Consider the following 22,201-nt stretch of genomic DNA (forward strand, 5'->3'; position numbering starts at 1 on the left):
AACAGTGTCAACTTCGTGTAGATTTTTAAATCGGTTTCTGAATGGATCTTTGGACTTTAACCTATGCTAAGCATTGCCTGAATGCTTTGTCATCCTGTCTTCCACATGACCATCTCCTGATCAGACAGATTGTAGTTAATATCTTATAGCCTTAGGAAATTTACTGATTACTGCTTCTCAAGCAAATTTCTACAATAGTATCCTATTTGTCTTCCTGATAGCATTTATCATAATGTAAATCATTTTGTTGATCAAGTATTTTAGTTTCCTTCTCAATCTGTCTCATCAGACTCTATATTTCATGAATCCAGGGATTCCCCTGCGGTCGAGTTTACCTCCAGTTCCTACCTCAGTGTCTGATTCATAATTGTTAATTAGCAAGTACTGGATGATTGAATGAATGGAGTGAATATGTATGTTTGAAAAATATTTTTATTGAGAATTTGTATCTGTGGAGATCAGAAATTGAATTTTCTCTGGAGAATGTTATGGTATAGAAAGAGTTTGAAAAGTATGAGGAGCTTTAGATCTAAAATTGATAAAGATATAAATTTTGAACTTCAATTTATACTCAAGAAAGCAAAATTCTTTCTTAACAATAGACAATATGAAGGAAAAGAACTCTTTCAAAAACTATTCTGAGGCTTAAATTCATCCACATCCAGTGAGTACCTAGTAAACCCTAAAATCTCTCCTCCTTTCTCCCCAGTACAACATCTAAGTTCACTCACCCACCAAATCTCACCTGCCTCCCCCATGTCCCCAGTAAGTGGAGGGTACTGTGTTGAAATTCTAAGAACGAACAGGCCTCTGGACAAAAAGAAGAAATATATATTTCAGGATTGGTACCTGGGCCATGGGAAACTGGGATTCAAATAATGAGGGTGAAGGAGTTAGAAGCCGTTGCTAACATCTCAAGGACAGTCACTTACTTAAAGGCATCATTTATACTCAGAAAGACCTTTATGTCAGCATTAGTAGTTTTTAAACAATAGTATCAGTGCAGTGACTGAAAAAATTACGAGGGTTACACTAGGAAACCATAGCAAGAGCAGTAATAAAGGACAACATAGGAAAAGGTATAGAATAATCCTAGAACCTGTGACAGAATGTGGGCTTCCCACTAGTGGTAAAGGATCTGCCTGCCAATGTAGGAGACATAACAGATGCAGATTTGATCCCTGGGTCGGGAAGATCCCCTGGAAGAGGGCATAGCAACCCACTCCAGTATTCTTGTTGGGAGAATCCCATGGACAGAGAAGCCTGGCAGGCTACAGTCCATAGGGTCACAAAGAGTTGGACATGACTGATATACCCACATGGCAGAATAATATTTATAGTTAACAAAACATTTTCCAACAAGGTAGTTTTGAGTTTGCCTTCTAAACAAGGAACTTAGACTTGGAGTTCAAATTACTATGCTGTGAAAGGTGACAGAAAAAAGTATATGCCACCATTGATGCTGTTATTGGACATTTATTCATTCATTCATCCCATAATTACTTATTGAAAGTCAGCCCTTGTGATTTTCACTGTGAAAGCCGCTGGGATAATTTTAAGCAAAAATCGTTCGGTTTTCTCATGGAGGTTGATGGGGCCTGAGGAAGAAAGAATTACTTCTATGTACATGTTTATAAGCCACAGCCTAGAATAAAAATTAACTTCATGTTTTTCATACAAAGGATGGCTCTCTGTGTTTTTTAAATAACTTCTAAATGATGGTTTTATAAAAATAAGCTATTAATAAAGATTTTCATTTTTGGAAATAGAAACAGACATTCATTGAAACCGTATTTGTGGACAAGATTAACTTTTACTCCCACAGAACTTCACATAATCATAAGATAAAGTTGTCATCTAAAAACAAATGTAGTGTAGAAAACAACCAGAGTTCTTTGAAAAACTTGGATAACCTGAATGATATTTGGAATGGAATTTGTAAAAGTCTTTTCCAGTCTTCATGTGTATAATCCCTGACCTTGTTCTGAACAAAATACCAGCTCATGTTTTCTAGTTTTGAAATTCTGTTGTAAAAGATCCTTAGCCATACCACAGAAATCTGTGAATTCCCTCTACAGGTGTAGTGAGTCACTTCAAAATCTTCTTAAACCAATAAAAGGCATAATTTAACTGAAAACTTCTGCATTTTCTCCTCCAGGGGATCTTTCCGACCCAGGGATCAAACCCATATCCCCTGGCAGGTGGACTCTTTACCACTTGAGCCACCTGGGAAGCCGTAACTGAAAACTCTATGTCAAAGTTAAAATGACAAAAAGGAAGTATCAACCTCAGTTTAGCAATTCCAATATTAGGGACAGAATGGTAGACTACAAATGCAGAACTATGGCCAGTACCTTTTGAATGCCTGCTTGGGACTCCAGGACGTTATTCTCCGATCCGTTGCTCCGGTTGATCATCCGCCACATTTGGGAATACATGCTGTCCCTCTCAAAAGGATTCATTCCCTTCATGCGAACATGCTCATAAACTGCAGAATCCAGGACCGTGCCGTAAGGAATATCTGTTTGCTTGGAAAGGTCCTGGAGAGACCTTGATTATTGGGAGAGCAGAGAGACACAAGACAGAATACTGAATACTTTCAAGTGGAAATAAAGGAAGCAAAAAGTAATATACATAAATACAAATGTCAAATTGTTTTTTTTCCTTTGTTGTTTCTTAACATTAAGATATAATATAGAAAGAGAATTGCTGTAAGGGTGTATAGAACCTACATGGATCACAAGAAGACAAAAATCATTACTAAAGGAAAGGTGGAAATTTCGAGTGATAGAGCAAGGCTATTTTTCTCCCCCCTGCTGTGAGGGGAAAAAAAAAAAAATCAAGCAATCACTATCAAAGCAAAGAAACATGAAATTATATTGCTATATAATCATATAGTTTTTTAAAATTTCAGTATGTTGCAAGCTTTAAGCTTATGTTCTTTTAGGTGACAAGGCTTCAGCATTTTTATAAAATAATTACATTTTGTATAAACAACATGTTTGGGTAGGTGTATACTTAAAAACTAGTATTTGTAATAGTCATTACTTATTGAGTGGCTACTCCATACATGCTATGCAGTTGGCATACATTATCCTTACAGCTATGCCGCATGTTCAGAACTATTTCACCTATTTTATAGATAAGAAAACTTAGGTACAGGGAATAGAGGATTAGCTTACTGTGGCACGGCCATTGAAGGATAAAGACAGAATTCAAATGTAGATCTGACCAACTCCGAAAACCATATTTCTACTGCAAGATGCTGACTTGTATCTCTATATTTATTTATTTATTTTTGCTAGATTTGCTTTAAGTGTGTGTGTGTGTGTATGTGTGAGAGAGAGATTTCTATTTGTATTAAAATAGAGTAAATTTCATGCTTTTGCAAAGCTGAATATGTTTTTAGCTTTCTCTTTTACAGAATAATGTTCCAGGATTTTCAAATCAATCTGTAAGTTACAGACGGTATCTGCTTGTCCCAGGTTATTCGTCTCTAAATTGATGGTCAATTTCCTTATATTTGAGTTTCTGATAAGACACTCATACTATCTAACTTGGAGAACCAATTACCACTTCACTGGAACTCACTGAATTTGTGTAGGCACCCCACTCTAATGACTGACATTTAAGAACAAATATGTGTCTTTGGCATACTGTTTAAAATTAGATGCTGGCATGCTTCAAATTCACTAACCTCTAAGAATGGGAGCAGATGCTTTGAAGCACTATACCATATTTTGAACAAGAACAAATACCCACAGCCCTATAAAACCACGGGCCATGAATGTCATATTATGTATACCTCTGACCTTTTGGTCTGTTTCTAGATGGAGTTTGCTAATGATTTCCTGGGGGTCTTTGCAAGCAACACTAGCATTGGGTAAGAGTATTGGGAATACCCTTGCAGATCACAAATTTTCATCATGTGCAAAATTGTGTTGCAAACAATACATTATGGGCCTTGTTTATTAAAGGAATATTTGTGCCAGTTTTTAATGGTAACTTTCAGCAAAATTTAGTCTGCATTTTATTGAGTTTTATGTTGTTGATGTGTATCATCTACTCTATGGAAATGAGTGATACCATGGTAATTCCTTTTTGCTCTACACTTCTGCTTCATAAAATGATGAATTTAAAAATTACTATTTTTTTTCCTTTTGCAAGCAAAGCTTTATTGGGGACCCTGCAGCAGCAAGGGGAAGTAAGAACAAACAATAGATTCCTTTGCTTGCTCATTCCTTGAAGGAGGTAAAATAAAGAAAGTAAAACAGACTATTTGAAGGGGAGAATTTTCTGGAATATCCTACAATTATTGAGATAATTCTGCATTTGTAAAAGAAAAAGTGACAATATAGATAAATAATTGAGGGCAGAAGCAAGAATAAAAGTGAGTTGCCCATCGTTAAGAGTGTAGCCTAGTACCAGAGTGACAGGGCCTCTGCTGCTGGAACGTACCATAACTTACCTTGGTACTAGTATAGCAATAAGAATTTTGTTTTAAAAGAACAGTTTATTTCTAATTTATTACTGTTTCTAGTAGAAGAAGTAAAACTATATTCAAAACTAACATTCTAACATATTTCCCAATGTATAGTGATGTGCTTTAAACTGGTTACACAGGGGGAAGAAATGAAACTTGTCAATAAAGATTATGATAGCAGATTTCATTCATTCAATATCTACAAATGGAAGAGCAAGGTTAGGTAGTTATACCCAGCCTGAGCTTTCTAGAACCTGAAGGTAATGTTAGGATTGGAGAAAGCCATGTTAGGATTCACCAGAAACCCCCCCTGGATATGATTGGCCATTTTCTGCCCCATAGTTTCTGGCAATCAGTCTCGATCATAACTTTCCAAAGGTTTCCACTTGGCAAGATCATAACGTATTGGTGAAAAAAATGTTTATGTCTATATCTAAATATGTAACTGGTTTGCTCAAATAGTCATACGAGTAAAATACTGCTAAATAAATTAATGCTCCTTCTTAGCTTTCCATGAAAAGAAAACTGAAATCAATTGCTTGGATCTTTAATACAAGCAAATTTTTGTGCCATGGTATCACTTTGAATATTAGCTTTAAATGTGAATATAGAATTATAATACAGGTTCTTAGCTGGCAAAACTGTTTTATACACTCAGAAATTTTAAAGCAATATCTTGATAGGTTTCCTATGTGACGTTCTTGATGTCAGAAAGAGGCAGTTTATTTTCAACATATTTCAAATTCAGAATAGCAGAACATTTTGTAACTTAGAACAAAGGCATGTTCTCTCTAGCTTCATTTCTGATATCAAGTTCAGCTTATAAATGTGCCATGAGATATGCCTGCAATAAAAATTACAGCTTGTCTGACTCAGTGTCGTTCCATCATAGTACACCAAGATAGCACACCAAAGGTGACAAAAATAAAATGAAGCAAAATGAAGTGAACACAAATAGCTTATCACAGAAAAAGAAAGTTGTTTTAGGAGCCCAACAGAGAAAGAAAGGACCTATTATAAGTAGTAATTTTGTTATTTTCATGCTCATAAGATTTTAGATCAGCAGAAATGCTATATTATGAGGCCCTAAACAAATTAAGTAGGTTATTTCACAAGGGGTAATCCTCAAAACCACTATATCGTAAGGTCAACATCTGAGTAGATATTATTTAGACATGCCAAATAATTGTTTTAAAACGCTACACAATTATAAAATAGTTCACAAGCACCTAACACATAGATTAATTTACCTTGCCAAATATTGACATTTCTTTTCTAAGAATTGGCAACGTTTACCCAGGACACAGAAGAAATGGGAAAATCTAGAGCATTTCAGAGAAGAGTTAGCTGTAAATATACTCATACTGATATATTCTGTCTTTCCGCCTAACCACACAAAACCCATATACATGCACATGCTGTGCTGTGGGTGCTCAGTCGTGTCCCCATGGACTGTAGACCACTCGACTCCTCTGTCCGTGGGATTCTCCAGGCAAGAATACTGGAGTGGGTTGCCATTTCCATCTCCAGAGAATCTTTCCAACCCAGGAATCCAATCCAGGTCTCCTGCACTGCAGGCAGATTCTTTACTGCCGAGCCACGTGGGAAGCCCAAACACACACAAAACTCCGCAATCACTCTGCGAATCCATGAGCCCTGAGCCCTCCACTAGCCCCACACCCCAACTCATACACACAGTAAAAATGAATGTCCACAGCTATACGTATAAAAGAAAGCAAATGTTTTTCCAGTTTAATCAGCCTTATTTTCTCAACATCTTACTGAAATTCTTCTTTTATTTAATATACCCATGTTCTATACTAAACAATACTGTCTGATAGGTAAGTGGTATTTAGTTACTTACAAGAACATTACAAATATTAAGAAGCTGTAATTTAGGGCACTTCTGTGAAATTAAATTTTAGGTATTTGGGTGGATCTAGGCTGATTACAAACTCTTTCCATGGGAAGAAAAATATTTAAAACCTTTCAAGCATTGAAAATTAATTTTGATACATGTGATAGTCTGATATTAGCTATATCTGATAGCAGTAGCTTTGATATTGGGTAGGTTAGATTTTAAAGTCAAGCAGGTCTCTTATTAGTAAGCCGTGTGATGTTAAGTACCCCTGTTAACCTTACTTTCCTCATCTATAAATGGGGAGAGTAACAGCGTCCTCAAAAAGTGATGATTTTAGGACATGTCACGTCAGTGTTTGTTCAAGCTATCTATTGTTTTCATACAAAGACTATTATTATAATAATTCCTCACCTTATAATGCACTATTTAATGATTTCTAATGGACTTTTTTTTTTGGTGTGTGTGGCAGGAGGACAACTACTAACAAGGAGATTCATGAATTAGAGTTGAGTTAACGTCTCATCACTTTTCCAAGTATAAGAATGTATGAACTTAGGATACTAAATGGTCATAATTTTTTTCATGGCAAATTCTTTGTGACATTTACATGACTTTGTCAGTGTAATTACAATGAATGTGTTGCTGCTTAGATTTTTAAAGCTGTCAATTAGTTAAAAATCTAATGTCCATCCCCACTGCCATGAACTTTCACTCATATTTATACCTATTTTCTTTCAATAGGAGAATAGCTCTTATCCATATAAACTTTAAAATAACTCTCATAGGCCTTTCTTTTACATCTCCTCTCCCTTTCTCTCTCTCTTTCCTTCTTTCTCCCCCTCCCCTCCCTCCCTCTCTTTTTCTCTCCCTTTCTTTCTTTCTTTCTTTTTTCTGTTTCACATTTGCACCTTGTTGCATGGAATGCTCACCAACAAATGACAAGAGTGAGCTGCCAGCTCCAGTTCTGGGGAATTTTAAGTCTAATATTTGTAATGTAATGGAGCACTCGACTCAAGTTATCCCATCAGAAGGATTTTTCTTCAGGGAGAGAAAAATGGTTGACAGGATAGGCGCTGGATGCTTCAGGCCAGGGGCTGACAGGGGAAGAGAGACAAACAAGCAGATACATTAAAAGTGTCCTCCAACTCATCTCAGGCTTTTCCTCCCACACTCTCTCCCCAGTTTCCTCCTCTGGATGGTAATTTCAGCATCTGCCAAAGGACAGATTTTATTGTAGCGCCAAGGGCCCAGTATAGCAACCACTTAGAGCCCACTGGTGCCTACTGTGTTTCATTGGTCGCAGTGGCTGAGCACTGTTGTTGGCCGGGTACGGAGGCAGGTTTTCCAAGCAGGAAAAGTGCTCCAAAATTTAACAGCTTAAAGAACAACTACACGCCGTGATAGAGGGTCTGCAGAGTGAACACTAGTGATGTTGAGACACAAGAAGCAGAAAAAAGAGTTGGAAACTAGACTGAGGTGGTCAGGTAAGGCAGGCCTACCCCTGAGAGGTACTGCCAACCTCTGCAGTGGGCAACCTCTCAGCTTCTAAACACAGGTTCTGAAATATAAAGATTGAAGTGTCAATCCTCGAGCAAATTAAAATTCTCCAAATCGCAATTCCTTTCCCTGTTAAATAGGAGAAATAATAATTTTATAATAAAATATCTGGAGGTTTGTAGTAGATTTTGATATAAGACACTTACCTTAAAACGTACTCTTTAAGAGCTCAATTACTGATCCTTGCAGTTATTATTACTATTATTACTGTTAGTTTGTCCTCTATTATGATTTCAAGAATTGCCATTTTTAAACTTTTCCCACCAATAGACTTATTCTCAGCTAAAGCTCTTCCTCACCTGTGGCCTTTCTCTCTAATGCCTCACTCTAACTTCTCATCAAGTTTTGTAAATTTTACCTCCTAAATCTTACCTTTGCCTTCCCATTGCCAGTATCCTCATCATTTCTACCTTGAAAATTATTTCTAAGCTTTTCCCCTACCTCTACTCCCACCTACTTCTAATCCAGCCTTCACAGCTAACAGTATTCTTTCTGATATGCAAACCTGATCCTATCTCTGCCTTTTTTAAATACTTCCTTTATAACCCACTGCCCTTAAAAAATGGTTCAAACTCCATAGCATTCAAGATCCTTCCAAAATTTGCCCTAAAAACTTTTTTCCCCATTTTCAGAAATAACCTTTTGCCTCATTCATATTCAATTACAGGGCAAACAGACTATTTCACCATTCCTTGCTTGGTAGGTGTTTTCCCAGCATGTTTGCTCATCTTCTTGGTGAATTTCTTCCTTTCAAGATCAAATTCTGATGTCTCTTCTGTGCTCTTCTAATACTTAAAATATGTTCACATCTTAGCATTGTGTTTTGAAATTTTACTTCTTTGTTTACCTCATTAGAATACATGTTACTGATTCTCATGAGATTTTTTATTTTTAATGTTATTTATTTGTTTTTTATCTGTCTTGAAACTCAGAACCTAGCCCAGGGTCTGGAAAACAGCAATCAATGAGGTTCATTTGTTTTGGCTACATTTCTTTACTAGGAAAATGCTTTCATCTTGGACAGCCAGCATTCCCATTAAACCAGTGTTGCATAAAAATGGAGTTTTTACTATATATTACCAGCCATTCTGTGGGTGATTAATGGTGGTCAAAAGTATTGTGTAGTTAAAAAGAAAAAAACTTTATTTAGAAAACAAAACTTTATGAAAGAGAACTTTAGAAAGCCTTTCTGTATTACAATCAGCTGCAGAAGCTTTATTGGACTACCAGTGAGTTGTGTGACAAGATGTTTTGCCATAAATGAATTCAGAGGCAAGACAAATAAAAAGAAAATTTAAACAAATAGTACTGAAACAAAATATCAGAAAAAGCTGAGGTATAGTCCAAGATTCTGGTAGACAAGGGGTCCAGTACAAGATGGAATGTCTATTCCTGAGACAGATACTTATTTAAGTAGTGTGGAAACAGATCTGACAATTTAGTGGTAGATGCGATGAATGATTTCTGATTAAGATATCAGAAAGAAACTGAAATGATGAAGAAAACTGCTCAACTAACTCTGCTAAAGGAAATAATAAAAAAATATATAAAAGAAAGAATCTATGGTTTTAGGAGCTAAAGAAGAGATGCTGCTGCTGCTACTGCTGCTAAGTCACTTCAGTCGTGTCCGACACTGTGCGACCCCATAGACGGCAGCCCACCAGGCTCCCCCATCCCTGGGGTTCTCAAGGCAAGAATACTGGAGTGGGTTGCCATTTCCTTCTCCATTGCATGAAAGTAAAAAGTGAAAGTGAAGTCGCTCAGTCATGTCTGACTCGTAGCGACCCGATGGACTGCAGCCTACCAGGCTCCTCCGTCCATCGGATTTTCCAGGCAAGAGTACTGGAGTGGGGTGCCATTGCCTTCTCCAAAAGAAGAGATACAGACCGAAACAAAGAACAGTCACCTTTGGTAATGTGTGGTCATGGGCATCCTCAGTCACTCAGTCATATATGACTCTTTGCGACCCTATGGATTATAGCCCTCCAGGCTCCTCTGTCCATGAAGATTACTGAAGTGGGTTGCCATTTCCTACTCCAGGGGATCTTCCCGACCCAGGGATGGAACCTGCTTCTCTTATGTCTCCTGCATTGGCAGGCAGGATCTTTACCACTAGCACCACCTGGGAAACCCTCTGGTAATACTGGAGTTATTTTTTCTTTCTTTCAAGGGTTAAGTATTTACGTAAAGAAGAAGAAGTCTCTCGAGAAGAGGAATGCTCTACTCATAGGAGAGCAGAAAAAACATATGGAAAGGCTTTCCAGTGTCCTATCTGCCAATTAGCTCAATTGTCACTTGAGAAACCACATTCTGTATCTTAGTCGCTCCTTCTCAGTGAATTTCTCCCAACTCCTCAGATACAAGTTTGGAAAGGAAGTCTGATGAGACATAGGGTATCAAGGGTAAATGGTGAGGTAAGTGGGACTCTAACACTCCCTGATGTCAGAAGAAAATTTGGTTTACAGATGGCTCAGTCCATACTGAGGAGCTATTTTAAGTGAATGAGGGCAACTGCTATTTAATGAAAGCCAGCTCAGGAAAGAGTTGAATGTTCTTTAGCCCAATGATGCTAGGTTTCTTATTTTAAAAAGGTCAAAGTCATACTAGTGGCAGAAATACAATTCTCTCATAGAAGGTGAGACTATATAGCCTAAGAAAGTACAATTTATGGGACCAGTTAATTTAGGAGGAACCCAGCCACAGTTGTCTCTAGTGGAGAGAACGCGTTTGCACCTTTCTACCGCTCATGTAGGAGACAGGAAGAATAAAAGAAAAGCAGGCCCCGGCAAGGGCCACAAAAGAAATTTATAATTATTGATAAACTGGATGCTATAAGACATGAGACTCTTGGAACAAGTTCAGAGGGAACAGTTCATACTCTTGAAAACAATATATAATCCTGGTGTTGGAAAACCGACCCCAGACTATTGTTCAACTGGCGTCTCAGAGTCACATGTTCTACGTATCTGGTGGAAAATCTATAGATAAGAATATTAGTCTTAGTTACTGATTTGTTATTGATCACTGTTTCCTAATTACTCAATGGTTAATGATCATTTTGTTCTTTGGCCCTGAAGGCCACATGAGTTATAGTTTAACTCCCCACATATTCTTTCATTCACGGCTGAAAGTATAACAAAGCTGGCTTGGATTCAGTTTTGGCACCTTCACCGTGGAGCTGTCTTGGTCCCCTGATCCTCGCTTTTCTCTGAATTCTTGTGTCTCGTTTCTCATTCTCTCGCCGTATCGCGCTTTCGGAAACCCTGCTTGTCGAGCTGGTCTCGACACTCTCATGGTGCCAACATGTCTTCCTTCTCAAGACAGAAGCTGAAGACTAAAGTCTGAGGCCAACAAGTTTGAAGGATCCCTGCAGGGTGGACCCAAGGGACGTCCCCTGGATGGAGAGGGTGCTTTATTAGAGGAGCCCTAAGAGGACCAAAAAGGACTGAGGATGGAGAGGGGAGGGCAGCAGATGAGAATGGCTCCCTGTGGGGGATGCTCAGATAAGGCTGGAGCGGTGCCTCCTTCTCCTGTCCCTCTGTTCTGCCCTCCTCCCCGCTCCTGTCCTATACCCTTCACATGCCCACACACCCAGCCTTCTGTGGTACAGCAGAGCATATGACAGAAAAGACAGCTTCAGATTTTTGTGCTCTGAACTTCTTTAGAATACTTATTTGATCTTTAGTTTTTAAAAAACTATTTAAACATCCATCAGAATGCCAAATGTGCTTGGTCTACAAAAAGTAGATGTAGTCATGTAGAGCACATTGCCCCCTTCCAAACACCGTCCCTCAGTGGTGGATTACTAGGCATGGAGGGCTATATCCCAAGAGATGCCTTTCAAGTTTTTCCTGAGAGATTTAGGAATATTTCCCTCCAAAGAGTAATCAGGAGCACCCCATCTGCCACATGGTAGAGACAGGATGGTCACAGGTAATACTAGAAATTCAGGTAAAATAGATGCATTTGAGGAAGAGGGATGTCACAGACTCGGTATGGAACATCTTCCTGCACTTGACAGGCTTGCATTTTTCTGGACACTTTTAGAGGTTGATTTGGACTTGGATATGATAGATCATTTTAGAGAACCCAGAGGGAGGAGGAAACACTCTGTCCTTCTGGCGGCTGTTAAGCAATAATTAATGAAGATGATGATGAAACTCTCCCCAAAATGACAACGCTATATAAATGTGAGAAGACAGTCATCTGAAAATCTGATCGTCTTGCCTGACTTGTTGTCCCACATTATAAGCTAGGAACTAATTTTGTCATGTCATGAATCCTGATATGTGGCAGACGTTATATTTTTCCACATGTTGACAGAATGATCGTTTATGACCCTGTTCTCTATTTTAAATGGCCTATTAGTTAAAGTAGTCTTTTATTATACACATACACATCTATGCATATATACACACTAATTAAGCAAAACTCTATTGCAAAAGGCTTAATATCCTGTGAATTCAATTACTCTGCAATTTTCCTGTGTACTTTCTTATACATTATTGAAAAGATGCAATATTTGTTTACACAGGACAATATGAACAAATATGGAATTATCCTAAATTTGTGCAGACAGCATTCCATTATATTTACTACTGATGGTCAGCTAATTATAAAATTCATTGGGACAACATCCTCAAATAAACCAATAGACTTCAGTATTAGAACTTTGATTTTTATGTTCCTCTATCATTGAGAATACAGGAAGGACTTGACTAATTCCCAAGAATTTCCCTGAGGATCAACAAATTTTTAAATGATGTTAAGAAAGAATCCTTATACAATCATAACATCAGAGAGTTGAGAGAATTCCTGGAGGTATCACATGATTCGATTACGTTCTTTAAGGCACATAAGCCAGCCTCCAAAACTGACTTTATTTTTCTTCCTAAGGCATTTTTATGGCTTTGAAAATGTAACACCAGGCAGTCCTTACTCAGGCCTAACATCACCCCTCCTATTCAAATAAGCCTCTCATTTTGTTCTCGGTCCCATGGGCAGTAGTTACTCACCACCTCTAGGACACCTCTATTTCTTTATTTAATAAGACATTTCGTTTTCATTTTCACCCTCAGCCTTCTCTTTGCTGAGTTAAATACTAAATCCCTTTTGTTTTATTCCCAGGATCTATTACTCCTCCTCACCGCCCCCGACCACCCCCCCCACCGCCCCCCGGCTTTTTTTGCTTTGTAATTAACTAAGCCATCTTTTTCTTCTCTATTGGAATTTTTGCATAATTTATGGATCTTATACATAGATTATGGTAGTTTAAAAGTCCTGAACAACTTTTACATTGCTAGGTGACTTTGGTCATTTTCCTTATAGACATCAATGCTACATTTCAAATTTATAATTGATAGATGATTCACTCTGAAACTGCTTATATCCCACAATTTTGAACTATTATAAAATCACACATACACATACACTGTTTGTTCTTTCCATCTCTGTGTGAATTATCATATATTTGTCCCTATTAAACTTCATCTCACTTCTAATCACCTTGTTTAATTTGTCAAGGTCCTTATGAATTTCTGTAGTGTGGTTCTAGTCAATAATCACCCCTACTCAATATAAAGTAATCTGCATATTTAATAAGTTTACTCCCTATTCCATACTTCAAATCAACACTAAAAATGATAATTAGAATCAGGGCCAGCACTGACTTATGGAAAAAACTTTATTCAATATACCCTCCAAGGATGACATTGAACCATTGATCAGTACCTCACAATAGGGCTACTAACAAGCTAAGATACAATAATACACAATATTACTACATAGAACAATGATCCAAATAAAATACAGTGTGGATTTAAATCAGGAATTAATAGTAACTTGTTATTTTTTTCCCTATAAGGTTTTTTAAGGAGCTCAAAACATTAATCACAGTATCAAATTATTCATAGTGAAAGAAATAACTAGAGAGGAAGAATCTATCAGAAATAACAGTAGGGCTACTTTAACAGCCTATTTGAAGACCCAATGATATGCTATTGTCAAAATAAGGTGAAAGGTCACTGTTTCAGTGAAGAGTCTCATGAATCTTACTAAAACAAAAATCCTGGCTCTTCATAATACAGAGCAGGGGACCAAGTTTCTATTGATAACTTAAAATTTCCTAAATATCAAAGATGTTTTCCTTCTTTGCAGTACAGTAGGTCTGTGGATTTCTCCAAAAAAGATTTTTTTTGGGAATCGTCCAGAGAAATTATCCTCTATTCCCAATTAGGTATATATCCTTCTTGAAAAATGTCAACTGAAAGCATATATAAAATGCACATCCTAACGCTTAGAGTCAGGTCTTATTCACAGTCACTCAGATTACAAATATCCAAACTGTTTTTAAAATTTTCTTTCCATACTCATTTCATTAGCAAATGTTGAGAGTTCTGCATCCCTCTCAGAAAATGACAGTTGTCATTAAAAAAACAAAAACAAAAACAAAAAAACACCCCAAAAAACAGCTCAGCCAGCTGGCTGCAGATCTTTTTCTTTGCCTTCTTGGAAACTTGCCATGATCTGGGGCATCTGGTGATTTCCAACCTTGTCCTTAGGCTAAAAAATCAGGGTTGGAGAAATAGGGCCTATAGTAGGGGTGTGTGTAGTGAATGTGTGCATGTGTGTGTATGTGTGTAGGGGTGGAGGAGAAAGCCATTAAAAATAAATTGACTATCTTTAGATGACAGGGGCCTGTGGAGGAGCTAGGAGAATCAGAGAACTAATGGGGTCAAATAGATATTTAGTGGAGGGTGGAGGTCAGCACACCGGGATTGCTGGGATGATGGGAATGAAAGGTGGGTCAAGAAAAATGGGATGAGAAAAACGGTAAAAAAAAAAAAAAGTTTCCTTTCAGTTCTGCCTTTAAATCTAGGATTTCTTTTTATTAAGTAATCTATGCAAACACATTTTAAAATCACTTTCCTCAGACCTTCTTTAATAGTATAGCTCATTTTATAGTTGATACAAAAATTTATAGTTGAAAAGACACTGCAAATAACAATTCAAACTGTAGGACATATATTTGGGGAGTGAGAGAAAGACTGGATCACATTGTCAAAGATGGAAAACTAAGGCACAAAGTGGTTTAAAAACTTCCCTTCCTACCTAACAGCAGGAAAGAGACTTGAACACTCAAAGCTAGGTCTCCAGTCCTCTTCAGCAGTGTTCTGCTGAACAAACAACTCTGCCTGCATAGACCACTGTCACTTTTGTCCATCACTAACTTTTCTACACTAACTTCAAAAAAGCCTGCCCCATACACAGTGGCATCTCTAAAATGACTAAACACATTGCTCTCAAGTATAAATGTTTTAACATATTATATGATAAATATAACTTAATTATTAGGCTGACTTCATATCATGAAGGAAAATAACAAGAAATAGAGGAGAGACAGGAATTTATATTCTTAAGTACTTAGTGGTTTTTAGGTGACCAAGGTTGGAGAGAGAGAACAAGAGAAGGATTTGACTTGTTTAGAATGATTCAGCTTGTCCATAAGAAGGGGATCATCTTTAGAGGTTATGGGAGCCTATGAGTGAGGCAAAGTTCTCATCTTAGTGAGCTCAGTGTAAACAGAGTCTATACAATGCTAAAAGAGCCTTGTTCCTGAGAGTCACAAATATTAAATTGGGAGACAATTTTTAATTAAATGCATACTTTCAGTGGCTTTAGAAGAATAGTATGCTTCTGAGAGTTTCTGTTTTTGCTTTCCAAAAAGAAAGACAAAACTGTCTATAACATCTAGATGGCTATGTGTTTATACCACATCCATCACTGTAGTACTTAAGTTCTTTGACAAGTAAGCCATTTCCACACTGAACAATATAGTCAGGAGATGAATGTCTTCCTCTGTCTGCAATACCTGTGCACTTCAGAGCTAAGCCTATACAATTCTGTACTAAACCAAAACATAAAAAGCAGTATGAATCAGGCCCAGCTCACTCCAGACACCTTGAATTTGGTTGTTCCTAATAAAGTATGCAATTCCCCGCTGAGAGCTAAGAAAAAGCCTCCTACAGGAAGATTGAAGTGGGTGAGAGACAATGGAAACTGAGGGAACATACATTCTAGGCTCCCTGTTTTATCCTGGAATAACAAGACAAAAAATGACTTCCATACTTCTTTCTGACTTTTTATGAGGTATATAAACAAGTCATGGAGTTCCATAGTTTCAGGCCAGAGACTGAGAAATTCCTTTCTGGTTCATTCATTCAATGAATATTTACTTATAGCCAACTGTGTACTTAGTAAGGTACTACATTAAGCACTGTATTAATACAAAGGTGATAAAACCATCCTTGAGAACATATATCGTAAATAAGGAAGGTAAAACAAATCGAATAATACTCCAGTACAAGACTAGATATTGTTCAGAGTGTAAAGGCATTCAAAAAGGAGAGCCACTAAATTTAGTTATGAAAACTCTGTGGGAAATCTACACAGAGCAAGTGGCATACAAGCTACAGGTTACAAGAGGGGGTCAATAAAGATGAGTTAAAAAAGAAAAAAGTCCATGGGGTTGCAAAGAGTCAGACATGCCATAGCAAACAAACTGAATTGATTGAAGAAAGAAAACTGCTTGATAAGAAGATATCCTGACCCAGGTTTAGTGTTAGTCACTATCATTAGCAGCTTAATCTTGATTCTTAATCAGGCTAAAGTGATTGTCAATCAGACAATAGAGCTAATCATTTGGCTAAGTACTTATCTATGCTTAAGATCAGATGATATTATGTTAATAGTGGTCTTTTGTTTGTTTGTTTGTTTTGTTTATTATTACCTCTGGGGGCTTGGAGGACTAGGGGGCAGGGCAGGAAGACAACACTCGTAAGGTAGGGTGTTGGTAGCTGTGTCAGAGCAATAACAGTAGCAATAGGGAAAACTTGAGGTTTAGTTGAACCAGGTAAAAGAAAGAATTCAGGGTATGAAACTGGGGACAGAATGGTAAAAAGAATAGTTATTAGTACCCCAAAAAATGGAAGTGGAGGGAAGAACAGTCCAAGGAATCTGCATGAACTTCTGGGGAACAAGTAGAAAAATGGAAGCAAATCCTAGGTGTGTGTCTGAGAATCGTGTTGTTATTCATATCTTTTTCACCCCCATTTATTCTTTATACTGAAGTTATGAAGTTGAACCCATTCTCTCCTTACCCTTAGGGAAAATAAGGCTTAAAATTATTATGGAAAATGACAAGATCATTCAGCTACTAAGTGGGAGAGATTTTAAATGCAAATTTACTTAAATCGATGTCTCTGGTGCCTGTTTCTAGGATACCATGTAACTCAGAAATATCTGGAATTAACTTGGCTAAATATAATTCAGCCATTAATTCTTCTCTGCAAAACTATTTTTCAAAGAAACTTATAATGATCCTGATGATTTTCATTCATTCAAGTATTCATGAATATATTATTTATTTATTTCATTCAGTAAAAATTTAGTGTATTTGCTAATTGCAGAGGATATGACCCATTGGTGAAGACAGAGGTTCTAGTGCCAATTGCCTGGGTTTGCTACCCCAGGTTTTAGTTTTGTCATCTTCAAAAAGGAGATGAAAATAATATATCTCTCACGCAAATGTTATGAGGATTATATGAGAAAATCTACGCGAAGCATTAGCAAAGTGTGTCACATAGAAAACAGTGTTAGCTACTCTTATTAATACTCTGTGCCAGGGACTCTATGAGGCATTAGGGGCATAAATAGGAATATAACATAGTCCTTGCATTTGAAGAAAGTACACTTTCAAAGAGAAGATGCATGTCTAATTTTGCCTGAGCAAACAAAAGAGAGAGAACAGAACAGAAGAGAACAGAATTCTGGGTCATTTCAGGAGGTTGGAACAGCATGGAAACTCCAGGGAAGCATGACATGTCCTCCAAGGCTATGGCTTGAATGGGGCATGGACAAGTGTGAGAAATGACTAATTGATGTGCTGTGTGTGCTGAGTCGCTCAGTTATGTCTGACTCTCTGCGACCCATAGACTGTAGCCCACCAGGCTCCTCTGTCCATGGGGATTCTCCAGGCAGTAATACTGGAGTGGGTTGCCATGCCCTTTTCCAGGGGATCTTCCTGGGATCGAACCCAGGTCTCCCACATTGCAGGTGGATTCTTTATTGCCTGAGCCACCAGGGAAACCCAATTGGTACCCGTGAACAAAAAAGAAACTCATCAGCTTTTGAATAATTTAATAAGCTCTGCTGATGGAATTGAACCTTATTTGGATAGCATGAGGTAACAATGGAGGCTTAGAGCTAATTTTAAAGATTAAAGAAAGTCACTTTCTGGATGTTTCACTCTTGAGGGTAAACTTGAATGAGAAGATAATGGATAGAGGGAAGCAACAGTTGAGGTAGAAGAAAAGAGAGTTAGATGTGAAGCTGCAGGCAGGGAAAGTCAGGATCTTTTACTGCCTCATTTTTGATAGAGGGAAGAAAATTAAGCACAAAAGCAAGATTAAGGGGAAAAAAAGGTGGAGAAGAAATAGAGGGAAACAGAGTTGGCCTCTACCTCACTTTGAAAATGGATTGCTAATCAAATGATATAACCTGCCAAACAGGCTAAAGAAGAAAAAATCATCTGAGTCTATCAGTTGATGGGAAACAAAGCATTTGACAAAATCTAACACTCATACATGATAAAAATACATAGAAAACTAGGGATAGAAAAGAATATCGTCAACTCAATAAAGAATAGCTACAAAAACCCTCCAGTTAACCTTATACCTATTAGTGAAAGAAAGACTCAATGTTTTCCCCAAGATGGAGAACAATCTAGAGATGTCCACTGTCAACCCTATTATTTGACCTAGTACCCAAAGTTCTAATCAGCATAGAAAAGGCAACAAGAGGAAATAAAAGGCATACAGATGAGAAAGGAAAAGACGTAACTGTTCAGTTTTATAAATGGCATGAAGGATTACATAGAAAAATCTCAAAGACTCTACCAAAACTCCTAGAACCACTGGAACTAACAGCAAGATCACAAGATAAAATCAGCATGTAAAAATTGTATTTTTATACTAGCAATAAATATGTGAAAACTGAAATTAAAAATCCAATACCATTTATAATCGCTGGGATAAAAAGAAATACTTAGATTTAACTCTATCATATATAAGACTAATATACTATAGATTGCAAAATACTGATAGAAGAAATAAAAAATCTAAATAAACAGAAAGATATACTTTATTAATAAATTGGAAGACTCAGCATAGTAAAGATGTGAATATGTTCCCAAACTGATATACAGGTTTACTACAATTCCTATTAAAATTCTAGCATTACTTTTTCTGCTAGTGTAGAGAAAATTATTCTAAAATCTATACAGAAAGGCAAAGGAAGTAAAATAGCTAATATAATTCCCCCCCCCAAAAAAAACCAAACAAAAACAAAACCAAGAGTGAGAGAAATCCCTATCCTTAATTTCAAGCTACAGTAATCAAATCTATGTTATTTGCAGAGGGATAGATACATAGATCAATGGGATAGGATAGGGAACCCAGAAATAGATTCACACAGAAGGCCAACTGATTTTTCTTTACAAAGGTGCACAAGCACTTCAACAAAGGAAAGATAGTTTTTTTTTTTTTTTCAGCAAAAGCTCCTGGACATATGAATATCCATAAGGCAAAAAGTGAACCTCAATGTAAATTTTACACCTAGTACAAAACTAAACTAAAAATGGATTATAGATTTATTTATTTATTTTTTATTTATACTTATATATTTATTCCAGTGGGATGAAACTCCTAGATCTAGAGTTACTGTTTCAAAAGGAACTCATGTTTATAAAGCAGACAGGTCATGCCACATTGTCACCCTGAACCAGAGCAGACACATTGACATGGGTAATGATGACCAGCCTCCTGTTTTCACACTGATAAAGGTATGGCATATTAACCAGGTAAGATTTTAACCCATCTGAGAGCCAAGATTTCTATTAAATCTGTAATTTTCTGACCAATGGGGTTAAAAACCCAACATGTGTTCTTTATTTGAGTTCTTCGAGCATGATGCATCTGTTGGCATGCACCACCTATTTCCCTGCTTTGTATGTGTCACAGCACTCTGTTCTTAAATGACACATTTATTCGTACGCATTGTTATTTTCTGCCAGTTGTCTATTACATCTTTTTGGCACCTTCTGCCATGCCAAAGTTGATTTAGTTGTGTCCGACTCTTGCGACCCCATGGACTATAGCCTGCCAGGCTCCTCTGTCCATGGGATTCTCCAGGCAAGAATATTGGAGTGGGTTGCCATTTATTTCATAATTAGAGCTGCTAAATACAATTATCTCATATTTCTTTGTAAGGTCTAGGTATGTTTTTTTGGAGAGTGGATAACTCATTGTTAAAACATCATTTCCCCAATGATGAAAACCTAATCTTAATTATAGGTTGTTGTTTAGTCACTAACTTGCATCTGACTCTTTGGGACCCCATGGACTGTAACAGCCAGGCTCCTCTGTCCGTGGGATTCTCCAGGCAAGGATACTGGAGCGGGTTGCCATTTCCTTCTCCAGGATTATGGATTTAAATGGGCAATATAAAACTATAAAATTTTTGGCATAAAACAGTTGAGTATTTTAGAGACCTAGAAGTTGCTTGAAGAGTCTTGACATGACATGAAAGGTTAATGCACAAAAAATAATTGGTAAATTTGACTTCATCAAAATTAAAAACTTTTGTTCTATGTGAGACCCTGTAAAGAAGATGAAAAGACAATAGACTAGGAAAAAACATTTTCCAACCACATATCAGACAAAGAAGTTGTATCTAGAATATGTAAAGAACTCTCAGTGGTAAAAAAGCAAAGAATCCAATTAGAAAATGGACAAAGACATAAAAGAACCTTTCATGTGCCTGCATGCTGAGTCACTTCAGCTGTGTCTGACTCTGCAATCCCATGGACTATAGCCCACTAGGCTTTCTGTTCATAGCATTCTTCAGTCAAGAATACTAGAATGGATTGCCATGTCCTCCTCCAAGAAGTCTTCTGGACCCAGGGATCAAACCCATGTCTCCTGAATTGGTAGGCTGCTTCTTTATCAGAAGCTCCACCTGAAAAACCCTAAAGAACTCTCAATGGTAAAAAAAAAAAAAAAAAAAAAAAAAGCAAACAATCCAATTAGGAAATGGACAAAAGACACAAAGGAACCTTTCACATAAGAGGATATAATGATGACATAAAGTACAGGAGAAGATGTTCAATGTCACTAATCACTAGGGAAATGCAAATTAAGATCACAGTAAGGTATTACTACATTTCTATCAGAATGGATAAAATTAAAAAAAAAAATAGTGACAGCACCCAAAGGTGGCAAAAACGCAAACAAACCGGATACCTCATTAATTGCTGGTGGAGATATAAAACAGTGCAACTACTCTGTAAAACAATTTGGCAGTTTCTTAAAAACTAATCATATACTTACCAGACTACCTAACTATCACACTCATGGACTTTCATGCCAGAGAAATGAAAACATACACACACACACACAAAAAAGCCCTGCACATAAATGTTCTGACTAGCCTTATTTAAAATAGCTAAAAACTGGAAACAACATAGATGTCATCCAATAGGTAAGTTTTAAACAAGTTCATGAATTCACTGTTGTTGCTCAGTAGCTCAGTCATGTCTGACTCTTTGTGACCCTGTGGACTGCAGCACGCCAGACTTCCTTGTCCTTCACTATCTCCCAGAGTTTGCTCAAACTCATGCCCATTGAGTAGGTGATACCATGCAACCATCTTATCCTGTGTCTGCCACTTCTCCTCCAACCTTCAATCTTTCCCAGCATCATGATATTTTCTGATGAGTTGGCTCTTCGAATCAGGTGGCCTAAGCATTGGAGTTTCAGCTTCAGAGTCAGTCTTTCCAGTTAGTATTGATGGCTGATTTCCTGTAGGACTGACTGGCTTGATTTCCTTGCAGTCCAAGGGACTTTCAAGAGTCTTCTCCAGCATCACAGTTTGAAAGCATCAATACTTTGGTGCTCAGATTACTCATGATTCAACTCTCACATCCATATATGACTACTGGAAAAATCATAGCTTTGACTATATGGACCTTTGCAAGGGTCTTTCAGTTTCACTGCTGCACTCACCATTTGCAGTGATTTTGGAGCTCCCCAAAATAAAGTTTGTCATTGTTTCCATTTTTACTCATCTATTTGCCACGAAGTGATGGAAAATGGATGCCATGATCTTTATTTTTTGAACGTTGAGTTTTAAGCCAGCTTTTTCACTCTCCTCTTTCACTTTCTTTTTTTTTTTTTTTTTTTCCC

At 37.3% G+C, this 22,201-nt stretch overlaps 1 protein-coding gene across 1 annotated transcript in view; it reads right to left on the minus strand.

Annotated features, from left to right (window-relative positions):
- The window catches only part of GRID2 (glutamate ionotropic receptor delta type subunit 2), a 1,497,839-nt gene that overhangs the window by 227,980 nt on the left and 1,247,658 nt on the right, over positions 1-22,201 (minus strand). The window contains exon 13 of the mRNA XM_061164751.1: positions 2,355-2,550. Within this exon, the coding sequence (XP_061020734.1) occupies positions 2,355-2,550 (196 nt within the window). The remainder of the gene's footprint in view (positions 1-2,354; positions 2,551-22,201) is intronic.

The sequence above is a fragment of the Dama dama genome, chromosome 17 (genome assembly GCF_033118175.1).
Source record: "Dama dama isolate Ldn47 chromosome 17, ASM3311817v1, whole genome shotgun sequence".
Taxonomy (NCBI): domain Eukaryota; kingdom Metazoa; phylum Chordata; class Mammalia; order Artiodactyla; family Cervidae; genus Dama; species Dama dama.